Genomic DNA, 12,895 nt, shown 5'->3' with positions numbered 1-12,895 from the left:
GAGAACCCAGATATGGATCCTCAACTCTATGGTCAAATAATCTTTGACAAAGCAGGAAAAAACATGCAATGGAAAAAAGACAGTCTCTTCAATAAATGGTGCTGGGAAAATTGGACAGCCACATGCAGAAGAATGAAATTTGACCATTCTCTAACACCATTCACAAAGATAAACTCAAAGTGGATGAAAGACCTCAATGTGAGACAGGAATCCATCAAAATCCTAGAGGAGAACATAGGCAGTAACCTCTTTGACATCGGCCACAGCAACTTCTTTCAAGATACATCTCCAAAAGCTAGTGAAACAAAAGCAAAAGTGAACTTTTGGGACTTCATCAAGATAAAAAGCTTCTGCACAGCAAAGGAAACAGTCAACAAAACAAAGAGGCAACCCACAGAATGGGAGAAGATATTTGCAAATGACACTACAGATAAAGGGCTGGTATCCAAAATCTATAAAGAACTTCTCAAACTCAACACCCAAAAAACAAATAATCCAGTCAAAAAGTGGGCAGAAGAGATGAACAGACACTTCTCTGAAGAAGACATACAAATGGCTAACAGACACATGAAAAAGTGTTCATCATCATTAGCCATCAGGGAAATCCAAATCAAAACCACACTGAGATACCACCTTACACCAGTTAGAATGGCAAAAATGGACAGGGAAAGAAACAACAAATGTTGGAGAGGTTGTGGAGAAAGGGGAACCCTCTTACACTGTTGGTGGGAATGCAAGTTGGTACAGCCACTTTGGAAAACAGTGTGGAGGTTCCTCAAAAATTTAAAAATAGAGCTACCCTATGACCCAGCAATTGCACTACTGGGTATTTACCCCAAAGACACAAATGTAGTGAAAAGAAGGGCCATATGCGCCCCAATGTTCAGAGCAGCAATGTCCGCAATAGCCAAACTGTGGAAAGAGCCGAGATGCCCTTCAACAGATGAATGGATAAAGAAGATGTGGTCCATATATACAATGGAATATTACTCAGCCATCAGAAAAGATGAATACCCAACTTTTACATCAACATGGATGGGACTGGAGGAGATTATGCTAAGTGAAATAAGTCAAGCAGAGAAAGTCAATTATCATATGGTTTCACTTATTTGTGGAACATAAGGAATAACATGGAGGACATTAGGAGAAGGAAGGGAAAAATGGGCGGGGGGAATTGGACGGAGAGATGAACCATGAGAGACTATGGACCTGAGAAACAAACAGGGTTTTAGAGGGGAGGGGGGAGGGGGGATTGGTTAGCCCGGTGATGGGTATTAAGGAGGGCACGTGGGTGTTATACGAAAACAATGGATCGTGGATCACTACATCAAAAACTAATGATGTATTGTATGGTGACTAACATAACATAATAAAATTAAAAAAAAAAAAATGTGCCTACAGGAGCACCTGGGTAGCTCAGTCAGTCAAGCGTCCTACTCTTGATTTTGGCTCGGATCGTGATCTTGGGGTTATGGGTTTGAGCCCCGCATTAATCTCTGCACTCAGTGCAGAGTCTGCTTGTCCTTCTCCCTCTGCTTCTCCCCACCCCTGCTCACTCTCTCTCAAATAAATAAATAAATAAAATAAAATCTTTTTAAAAATGGGCCTATAATTTGGCATGCTTTTTGAATGCTACCTCTCTTCTAGGCATGGAGATAAATCAACTGTTGTCCTCAAGGAACTTCTAGGCCATTTGGAAGGGGAATTATATAATTTTTGCATTTGGGAAAATGTGTATAAAATTCTTGAGAGCGGAGGAGAGAGCTATAGAAATCACTGCTTAACTTAAATTCAGACATTAGTTAACTAGTAAACATTCCTGGTGTATTTGAGGATGGATTTGGCTTGGAGTGTATTTGTTATAAACTCGTTCCATTATAAATATGTATAAACAAGAACAGTTAACATAATTGTACAATAAAATACCAATGTAAATAGAAATTGCTTTTATGTATTAAGATCCTAACTTTGTTTGACAGATATGCCAAGAGTTTAATAGCACCTGGGCATGGGAGATGGAGAAGAAGGGCTATCTTGAAATGAGTGTTGAATGCAAACTAGCACTCCTAAAGGTAATGAATTTATTATCTTTTACAATTATTTTAATTAATTCACCAAGAGTTGTTTCAAGAATAATGTCATCTAAAAGCTTTAATAGAAAGAATCATTTTCTTATGTAGAAAATTTGGGAGACTAGTACACAGTGCTTTTGAAATACGATTTTTGTGTCATTGATAATATTAAACCTGTAAATTTAAGTAATACTGAAGTGTTAACTTGAAATAATATCTTTTTAAATTGCTTATTCTAAACAGGTTGTACAAAAGTGGGGAGAGGATAGTGAAAGATGGATAAACTACACATTTTTTCTGCTCCCATCCCTGAATCAGTTCTGTGGTTAAACATACCACATTTACATGATAGAGAAACATTTATGGGTTATTTTAAGCCATGTTATGACTATTTTCCAGTACCTCTGCGAGTGTCAGTTTGATGACAATCTCAAATTCAAGAACATTATCAATGAGGAGGATGCTGATACCATGCGTCTCCAACCAATTGGCCGAGACAAAGATGGCCTCATGTACTGGTACCAGTTGGATCAAGATCACAATGTCAGAATGTACATAGAAGAACAGGATGATCAAGATGGCTCTTCATGGAAATGCATTGTCAGGTATCTTTTATTGGCATCTTTTCACATTTATTTGTGTGTTTCTTTAATCTCTTCACTACAAGAATATAGTCTCTGAGGCTAGGGTAGTCCTTTTTTTGTGGAGTTGGAGAATTGCCAGGACCTAGCCTAGTGCCCAGCACAATATCCATAGTGGGCACTTAATTATTTCTCAAACAAATAAATATATTTAGCATGGTGGTCCATATCAGCACATGTACCTTATACTTCAGGAAGCTGGAATCTGACAAATAGTAAGGCACCAATAATATGCACAGAAAAACCCATCATTAGACAGAAATACAAGACAAGCATTGTTTGGTTCTTAACTAGCTACAGTTTTCTATTAGGTATTATTTATTTATTTCTAATTGTTTTAATTTGGCCAGTTCATTTTGGCACTTTAGTATATTTTTTAATCTTTACTGTGCATATATTTCTTTATTGGGGTTCTGAAGAAATCTGAGGAATATTGTGCCCTTTTTTTAATTTTTTTATTTTTTAAAATTTCTTTATTATGTTAATCCCCATACATTACATCATTAGTTTTAGATGTAGTGTTCCATGATTCATTGTTTGTGCATAACACCCAGTGCTCCATGCAGAACGTTCCCTCTTTAATACCCATCACCAGGCTAACCCATCCTCCCAACCCCCTCCCCTCTAGAACCCTCAGTTTGTTTTTCAGAGTCCATCGTCTCTCATGGTTCGTCTACCCCTCCGCTTTCCCCCCTTCATTCTTCCCCTCCCGCTATCTTCTTTTTTTTTTCTTAACATATATTGCATTATTTGTTTCAGAGGTACAGATCTGAGATTCAACAGTCTTGCACAATTCACAGCGCTTACCAGAGCACATATCCTCCCCAGTGTCTATCACCCAGTCACCCCATCCCTCCCACCCCACCCCCACTCCAGCAACCCTCAGTTTGTTTCCTGAGATTAAGAATTCCTCATATCAGTGAGGTCATATGATACATGTCTTTCTCTGTTTGACTTATTTCGCTCAGCATAATACCCTCCAGTTCCATCCACGTCGTTGCAAATGGCAAGATCTCATTCCTTCTGATGGCTGCATAATATTCCATTGTATATATGTACCACATTTTCTTTATCCATTCATCTGTCGATGGACATCTTGGCTTTTTCCACAGTTTGGCTATTGTGGACATTGCTGCTATAAACATCAGGGTGCACGTACCCTTTTGGATCCCTACTTTTGTATCTTTGGGGTAAATACCCAGTAGTGCAATTGCTGGATCGTATGGTAGCTTTATTTTCAACTTTTTGAGGAACCTCCATACTGTTTTCCAGAGTGGCTGCACCAACTTGCATTCCCACCAACAGTGTAGGAGGGTTCCCCTTTCTCCGCATCCCCGCCAACATCTCTCATTTCCTGACTTGTTAATTTTAGCCATTCTGACTGGTGTGAGGTGGTATCTCACTGAGGTTTTGATTTGGATTTCCCTGATGCCGAGCGATGTTGAGCACTTTTTCATGTGTCTGTTGGCCATTTAGATGTCTTCTTTGGAAAAATGTCTGTTCATGTCTTCTGCCCATTTCTTGATTGGATTCTTTGTTCTTTGGATGTTGAGTTTGATAAGTTCTTTATAGATTTTGGATACTAGCCCTTTATCTGATATGTCATTTGCAAGTATCTTCTCCCATTCTGTCATTGTCTTTTGGTTTTGTTGACTGTTTCCTTTGCTTTGCAAAAGCTTTTTATCTTGATGAAGTCCCAATAGTTCATTTTTGCCCTTGCTTCCCTTGCCTTTGGCGATGCTTCTAGGAAGAATTTGCTGCGGCTGAGGTCGAAGAGGTTGCTGCCTGTGTTCTCCTTTAGGATTTTGATGGACTCCTGTCTCACATTGAGGTCTTTCAACCATTTTGAGTCTGTTTTTGTGTGTGGTGTAAGGAAATGGTCCAGTTTCATTCTTCTGCATGTGGCTGTCCAACTTTCCCAACACCATTTGTTGAAGAGACTGTCTTTTTTCCATTGGACATTCTTTCCTGCTTTGTCAAAGATTAGTTGACCATAGAGTTGAGGGTCCATTTCTGGGCTCTCTGTTCTGTTCCATTGATCTATGTGTCTGTTTTTGTGCCAGTACCATACTGTCTTGATGATGACAGCTTTGTAATAGAGCTTGAAGTCCGGAATTGTGATGCCGCCAGCTTTGCTTTTCTTTTTCAATATTCCTCTGGCTATTCGGGGTCTTTTCTGGTTCCATACAAATTTTAGGATTATTTGTTCCATTTCTTTGAAAAAAGTGGATGGTATTTTGATGGGGATTGCATGGAATGTGTAGATTGCTCTAGGTAGCATTGACATCTTCACAATATTTGTTCTTCCAATCCATGAGCATGGAACGTTTTTCCATTTCTTTGTGTCTTCCTCAATTTCTTTCATGAGTATTTTATAGTTTTCTGAGTACAGATCCTTTGCCTCTTTGGTTAGATTTATTCCTAGGTATCTTATGGTTTTGGGTGCAATTGTAAATGGGATCGACTCCTTAATTTCTCTTTCTTCTGTCTTGTTGTTGGTGCATAGGAATGCCACTGACTTTTGTGCATTGATTTTATATCCTGCCACTTTCCTGAATTCCTGTATGAGTTCTAGCAGTTTTGGGGTGGAGTCTTTTGGGTTTTCCACATAAAGTATCATATCATCTGCAAAGAGTGAGAGTTTGACTTCTTCTTTGCCAATTTGGATGCCTTTGATTTCTTTTTGTTTTCTGATTGCTGTGGCTAGGACTTCTAATACTATGTTGAAAGCCGTGGTGATAGTGGACATCCCTGCTGCGTTCCGTGCCCTTTTTTTGACATAGTCCTTTTTTTAAAAAAAAATCTTGGTTACTTATTTGTATTTTTTTTTTTAGTTTTATTTCTAAGTAATCTCTGTACCCAATGGGGGCTCGAACCCACAACCCTGACATCAAGAGTTGTCTATTCTAACAACTGAGCCAGCCCCTCTTATTTGTATTGATAGATACATTTGAGTAGAAACATTTCATGTAAAACCTTAAAATAAAACTTTATTTTTTAATCATTAAGTGACACTAGGATCATTATTCAGAATCGTTGTGTCTCTGGGGCACCTGGTTGGCTCAGTTGGTTAAGCCTCTGACTCTTGATTTCAGCTCAGGTCATGATCTTGGGGTCGTGGAATCCAGCCCTGCCTTCACCTCCTCAATCAGCAGGGAGTCTGCTGGAGAATTCTCTATCTCTCTGTCCACCCCTCCTCCCCCCCCCACTCTTGTATGCTCTCTTCTCTTTCAAATAAGTAAATCTTAAAAAGAAGAATCTCTGTGTCTCAATTTTCTATTTTTGCCATGTAATTATTTAGAATTTATTTCATTAATACCCACAGTTTATATTAATTTTGAAATGATCAGGATCTATAAATAAATCTATTACTAAAATAGGGAAAACTAGTGAATATATAACTGGCTTATGAAAAACTACTTGACTTCAACTCAGCCTCTGATTTTGGTCATTTTCAGTTTTAGCAGATTTTTGTTAGTGATTATTTATTAATGTTTTGAAGAGATAATCTGGAAATTTGAATATTTATTTGTGTCAGGGAAGCTCAACTTTCATGCCTTAAGAATAAATATGAGGGGCGCCTGGGTGGCTCAGTCGGTTAAGTGTCTGCATTCAGCTTGGGTCATGATTGGGATCGAGCCCCATGTGGGGCTCCCTGCTCAGTGGGGAGTCTGCTTCTCCCTCTCCCTTTGCCCCTCCCCCTGCTTGTGCACTCTCTCTCTCGCTCTCAAATAAATAAATAAAATCTTTAAAAAAAAAAAAAAAAAAGAATAAATGTGAATTGAATGAGTTTATAGGGGAGTGTTTTATAAGCACCCTTTAATCATACTATAATATGGTTCTCCATATAGTTAATTTACTAAATTAGCAAAGTAGTCCTGAAATGAAATTCACTTACCATCTCTCCCTATGAATACATACATTGAATGAAGTTCTGTTCATGATGTCTTACCACTTCTACTATTTCCTGTATCAACCTTGCATAGTTGTTTAAGTGATAATTCTCTCCTACTTTATAGATGAAGAAAATATGACAGAGAAAAATAATTATAATTATTACTGATCAGTCATAATGCTTAAAACAATTTCTAATGTACAGTGTTTTAATTAGATCATACCCTAATGGATGATGTGAGAGAAGTGTTTAGGTGATGTGTTTAAAGTTAACTATGCTTAAATCTGGGTTCCTCTGTTTACCATCTGAAGGCAGATTGCTTAATTTCTTTGATACTCTCTTTCCTGCACTTTAAAATGAGGATGATAGTAAAGTTATTGTGAGGAATATATACATTTATATTGTATATCGACTTGTGTAATTAAGCACTATGCTGAGAAATTGTGGTTATACTAATGAATATAGTACAGCTCTGGGATCTGTAGATGAGCTTCAGGCACCTGTGGAAATGCCTTTTATTGTAAATAGTAGCTCTTAGTTTTATTTAATATGTATATTTTCTGGGGAAGTACCATTGTTTTCCACAAATTCTCAATTTGGTCTGTTTATGCTTCATATACTTGACATATTCCATGACACGGCATTTCAGTTACCTTTAAATTGACGCAATAGTACTACTTTTGACAAATGTGGGGAACTGTCTTGTCCATATAAGTCTCTTATTTTTGTGAACGTTGAATGTGAAAAGCATTGTGTTATTTTTGGCGATTGTTATTCTTGCCTGTCGCCAAAATTATCATCTTAGTTGTCATTAAAATACATTATGTACCCCAAATAATGTGTACGACATTATCCTACTTGGCCCTGGTGCCATCCTTCCTAGAGTCTGGTATTTAGATTCGGATGCCAAACTCTAAGAAGAACATTAGTAGAGTAAGTCCTTTATGTGAAGAACCACAAAGAAGATGATTGAATGAGCTGAAAATATTTGATCCAGCAGAAATTTAGGGAGATAGAATTATCTTTAAACATTTAAAGGATTGATTTGTGTAAGAGTATTTCTCTCAAGCAGTGAGCCAGGATCAGTGGATACAAATTATGGGAAAGTAGAACTGAGCTTAGATAAGTGAGAATGTTTGCTTTTTTATATTGCAGAGAAATTATTGTCTTAAAACTGATAGATGATATTAAAAGCATTTTCTAAACTTGTAGGAGTAGGGTGTTTAAGGAGGCAATACTCTTTTTAGCAAGAAATTCCCTTAGAAACTGAGATAATAAGTGAAGAGCAAGTAAAGCAAATAGAATTTTGACTTTTTTATTTAATATATTATAGTTCAATATTTTTCTTCATTGGTGAATATTGTTTTTACTAGTGAAATGAAAAATCTGCTTCTCTTGTTTAAAACTATTTCTTTAAAGTAATGCTAATTTTCTTGGAGATCTCTGGTGTTGGAAACATGTTTCTGCCTGACTCTCAAAAGAAGATATGTGACAAAAGTTATCTAGTCTTTAGAATTCTGGGATTTTTTTTTTTAAGTTGTAAGTCAGTCTTTTTAAACAATTGATAAATTTTAAAATGTGAACTTTGCAATTTAAATATCAAATGAAATATTTTTCTAAAAATAGAGATCCATAAAAAAGGAATTTTCTATATTTGATCTTCTGAAAATTTAATACCTAGACAATATACAGTGTTTGCTCTCAGACCACAAAATGGAATTAAACTAGAAATCAGTTGTAGGAAGAGATCTTTAAAATCCCCACATATTTAGATATTAAGTAATACACTTCACATAGCACATGGGTCAAAGAAGAAATCTCAAGACAAATTGTTTAAATGATTTTCAATTAAATGAAAATGAAAATATAACATATCAAAATTTATGGTTGAAAATTTTCAGTGAAAGTAATACTTAGAAGAAACTTCTCATATAAAGCAAAGGCTGATTCTTTGAAAAGATCAGTAAGATTGATAAGCACTAGCCAGGCTAACTAAGAAAAAAAGAGAGTGGACACAAATTAGTGATATCAGAAATAAAAAACAGGACATCACTACAAATCCCATGAACATCAAAAGGATAATTAAGGAATACCATGAATAACTCCATGCCCACAAATTGGTAACCCAGATGAAATGGACCAATTCCTTGAAAGACATAATCTGCCAAAATTCTCACCAGAAGAAACAGACAAATATGAACAGGCCTCTATCTGTTAAAGAAATTGCATCAATAGTTAATAACCTAAAACAGAAAGCACCAAGCCCAGATGGGTTCACTAGTGAATTCCACCATCATTTAAGGAAGGAATTATACCAATTCTCTTGAATCTCGTTCAGAAGATAGGAGAAGGAATAATTCCTAACTCATTTTATAAGGCCAACATTACCCTAATAACAAAATGAGACAAAGACGTTACAAGATAGGAAAACTTTAGACCAATATCTCTCATGAGCATAGATGCAAAAATCCTCAAAAATTCCTTTTCAACATCATACTTGAAGTCCTAGCTAATGTACTAAGAGAAGTAAAGGGAGTAAGAGATAGAGATTGGGAAGGAAAAAAATAAAACTGTCTTTATGTGCACATAACATGATCATCATCTATGTAGAAAATCTGAAAGCATTAACAAAAAAACATTCCTGGAATTTATAAGTGATTATAGCAGGGTGGCAGGAGATGTGGTTAATACACAAATGTCTCCTATATATCATCAATGAACATGTGGAATCTGAAATTTAAAACACAATATACCAATTATATTATCTCCCCCAAAATTGAAATACTTAGGTATAAATCTAATAAAATATGAACAAATCTATCTGAGGAAAAATACAAAACTCTGATGAAATAACCCAAGAGGAACTAAATAAACAGAGAGATGTTCCATATTTGTGGATAGGAACACTTAATATTGTCCAGATGTCACTTCTTCCCAACTTAAAATCTATAGATTTAGTGCAATCATAATCAAAACCCCTGCACGTTATTTTGTGGATATTGACAAACTTATTTTAAAATTTATATGTAAAGGCAAAAAGCCCAGAATAGTCAACACAATATTGAAGAAAAACTACGTTAGAAGACTGTCACTAACTGACTTCACAACCTATATAAAGCTACAGTAATTAAGACAGTGTGGTATTGGTGAAAAGAGGAGACAGATATAGGGACACCTGGCTGGTTCAGTCAGTGAAGCATGTGACTCTCGATCTTAGGGTTGTGAGTTTGAGCCCCATGTTGGGTGTAGAGATTACTTAAAAAAAAACACACACACACAAACACACACAAGAAGACTAGACAAATATATAGTGTAGTGGAATAGGGAGCCTTGAAATAGACCCATATGAAGGAGCAAAGGCAGTACAGTGCAGGAAAGATAATGATGCTGGAAAGAAAAGGATATCCATATGCAGAACAATGAATCTAGACACAGACCTTACACCCTTAACAAAAAATAACATAAAATTAATTATAAACCTTCTTACAAAATGCAAAACTATGGAACTCCAAGAAGATAACACAGAAGCAAATCTAGATGATCTTGGGTTTGGCAATAACTTCTTTGGTATAGCACCAAAGGCACAATCCATGAAAATATTTACCAAAGATGTATTTGATGAAGGCCTATTATCCAAAATATACAAAGAACTCTTAAAACTCAACAATAAGAAAATAACCTTATTTAAGGGACACCTGGGTGGCTCATTTGGTTGAGCATCCAACTCTTGTTTTCAGCTCAGGTCATGATCTCCGGGTCATGGGGTTGGGCCCACCTTGGGCTTCCTGCTCAGCGGGAAGTCTGCTTCCCTTCTCCCTCTCTCTCTGCCCCTCTCCCTGGTCACACTCTCTTTCTCTAAAATAAAAGAGAAAGATTATTTCTTTCTTCAAAAGAAATCTTCAAAAAAAAGAAAAAGAAAACAACCTGATTTAAAAATGGACCAAAGACCTTAAAACATGTTCCCAATGAAGATATACAGATGGAAAATACACACATACATTTGTATATCTGTACAGATTACACTTTTCATGTGGTCCACATCATATATCATCAGTGAAATATAAATTAAAATGAGATACTACTGTACGCCTATTAGAATGGCCAAAATCCAGAACACTGACAACAGCAAATGCAGACAAGGATGTGGAGCAACAGAAACTCTCAACCATTGCTGGTGGAAATGCAAAATGGTATAGCCATTTTGGAATACAGTTTGATGGTTTCTTATAAAATTAAACACCATATGATTCAGCAACCAAATACTCCTTGGTATTTGCCCAAAGGAGTTAAAGAGTTACGTCCACACAAAAACCTGCACACAAATGTTTATGGCAGCTTTGTTCATACTTGCCAAAACTTGAAAGCAACCAAAATGTCAAAACTGATGAACTGAACACTTAAGAACACTTTCATTTCAAAGTATGTAAATTATACCTCAATAAAAATGTTTTAAGAATTGTAATGATTTGACAATCATTTTCAAAAAGCCGAATTCTAAACAGTGTGTCGAGTTTTTATGTATCCAAAATGACAAACTGTCAAAGACATTTCTAAACCATATGCTGCTAGTATAGCACAGTGATTGAGAAGATGGTCTTGGAAGTCAGACTATAATTCAGTTCTGCCTTTAATCTGTACTAACTGTGACCTTAGGCAAATTACTGTACCTCTCTGCGATGTTCTCACTTTCCTCCTCTATAAAATGGGGGTAACACTAGTACCTTTTTAATCAGGTTATATTGGAATTATATGAACTAGTTCATGTAAAGTGCTTGGAGTAGGCCTGGAACATAGTAATTACTAATGTTAACTTCTGTTATTGATACTAATGCTGTTGATATTACTCATTAATGTATGTCTTCCTTCAGGTTCTTGGCCCCCATAAGAAATACTGTCACTCTCCATTATCTTCCCTATTTTGTCACCTCATTAATTTGGAATTAAATGAAAAAAGATGTAAAAGTATTATATACTATAATACTTACAAAGAATTGCTATATTCAGGGGTACCTGGGTGGTTCAGTTGGTTAAGCGTCTGCCTTCAGCTCAGGTCATGATCTCAGGGTCCTGGGATCCTGCCCCAAATCTGGCTCCCTGCTCAGTGGGAAGCCTGCTTCTCCTCCCACTCCACTGCTTGTGTTCCCTCTCTCGCTGTGTCTCTCTCTGTCAAATAAATAAAATCTTCAAAAAAAAAAAAAAAGAATTGCTATATTCACACTGTGCTGTGCTCTGGAAATGCAGACACTTGATGCAGTTTCTTAAGGAGTTCCAAATTGCGGGAGAAAGAGATAGGGAAGTAGTAAATGGTAATAAAGGGTCATAAATGTGATCTGTGATGGAAATCATTCTGGTGTGCTGTTTAGGACCCAGTACCTAACCCATACTTGGCAGAGGATGATGTCTATGCTTGGATTTGTTTTTGTTTTGTCTGTTTTTTTGTTTTGTTTTGTTATGGTATTGTACTGTCAGCTCAATTGCTTCTTTAAGGATTAATCCCTACCACTGAGTCTTAACTCTGAACAACCCTTAGACTAGGAAGAAAATCATATTCCACAATATAATAATTAGGATGATATGCTCCATTTCACCAAAGTCTAAATTAAATTTCGGTACAGATAGTAAAACACAAGAGTTTAGAATCTGTTTAGTCAAAGTCAGTCAGTCTGCTTGTTAATCTGACCTTCTAACCTTTATACCTCAACATATTCATCCCATCTCAGTTAATAGCAGTCACATCCTTTCACCTGCTTGGATCCAAAACTTGGGGGCACATTCTTGACTTTTCTTTTTCTCTCACTTCACATCCACTCTATCAGCAAATCCAAACAGCTCTATGCAAAGTGTATCCAGTGTGATCATTCCTCATCCCCTTGTCCAAGCCACTGTCATTTTTGTTTTTTTAAGATGTATTTATTTCAGGAGAGAGAGAGCGTGCGCATGCACACACCAGTGGGTGAGGGAGTGGGAGGAAGAGAGGGAGAATCTCAGACTCCCTACTGAGCGAGGAGCCTGACGCGGGGCTCCATCTCACCACCCTGAGACTATGACCTGAGCCAGAACCAAGAGTTGGGCGCCCAGCTGACTGAGCCATCCAGGCACCCCTCATTTTTGTTTTTGATACAGTTCGGTGGTTTTTCATATGTTCACAGAGTTGTGCGGCCACCAGCGGTGTCAAATTCCAGACCGTTTCCTCACCCCGTAAAGAAATCCTGGACCACATACCACATTAGCAGTTTTAATCACCATTCTCCCTTACTCAGCCAGCGGCATCTGCCAGTCTGCTTTCT

The 12,895-nt window shown here is 36.9% G+C and overlaps 1 protein-coding gene across 2 annotated transcripts in view; it reads left to right on the top strand.

The window, feature by feature from the left end:
- RSF1 (remodeling and spacing factor 1) overlaps window positions 1-12,895 on the top strand; it is a 163,839-nt gene that overhangs the window by 90,627 nt on the left and 60,317 nt on the right. For both annotated transcript variants that reach the window (XM_078058583.1, XM_036113388.2), the window contains exons 3-4: window positions 1,980-2,072; window positions 2,472-2,677. In XM_078058583.1, coding sequence (XP_077914709.1) covers window positions 1,980-2,072; window positions 2,472-2,677 — 299 coding nt within the window. The remainder of the gene's footprint in view (window positions 1-1,979; window positions 2,073-2,471; window positions 2,678-12,895) is intronic.

The sequence above is a fragment of the Halichoerus grypus genome, chromosome 11, assembly GCF_964656455.1.
Source record: "Halichoerus grypus chromosome 11, mHalGry1.hap1.1, whole genome shotgun sequence".
NCBI classification, from domain to species: Eukaryota; Metazoa; Chordata; class Mammalia; order Carnivora; family Phocidae; genus Halichoerus; species Halichoerus grypus.
The sequence above is the reverse complement of the archived record's forward strand: the minus strand, read 5'-3'. Positions and strand labels throughout refer to the sequence as shown.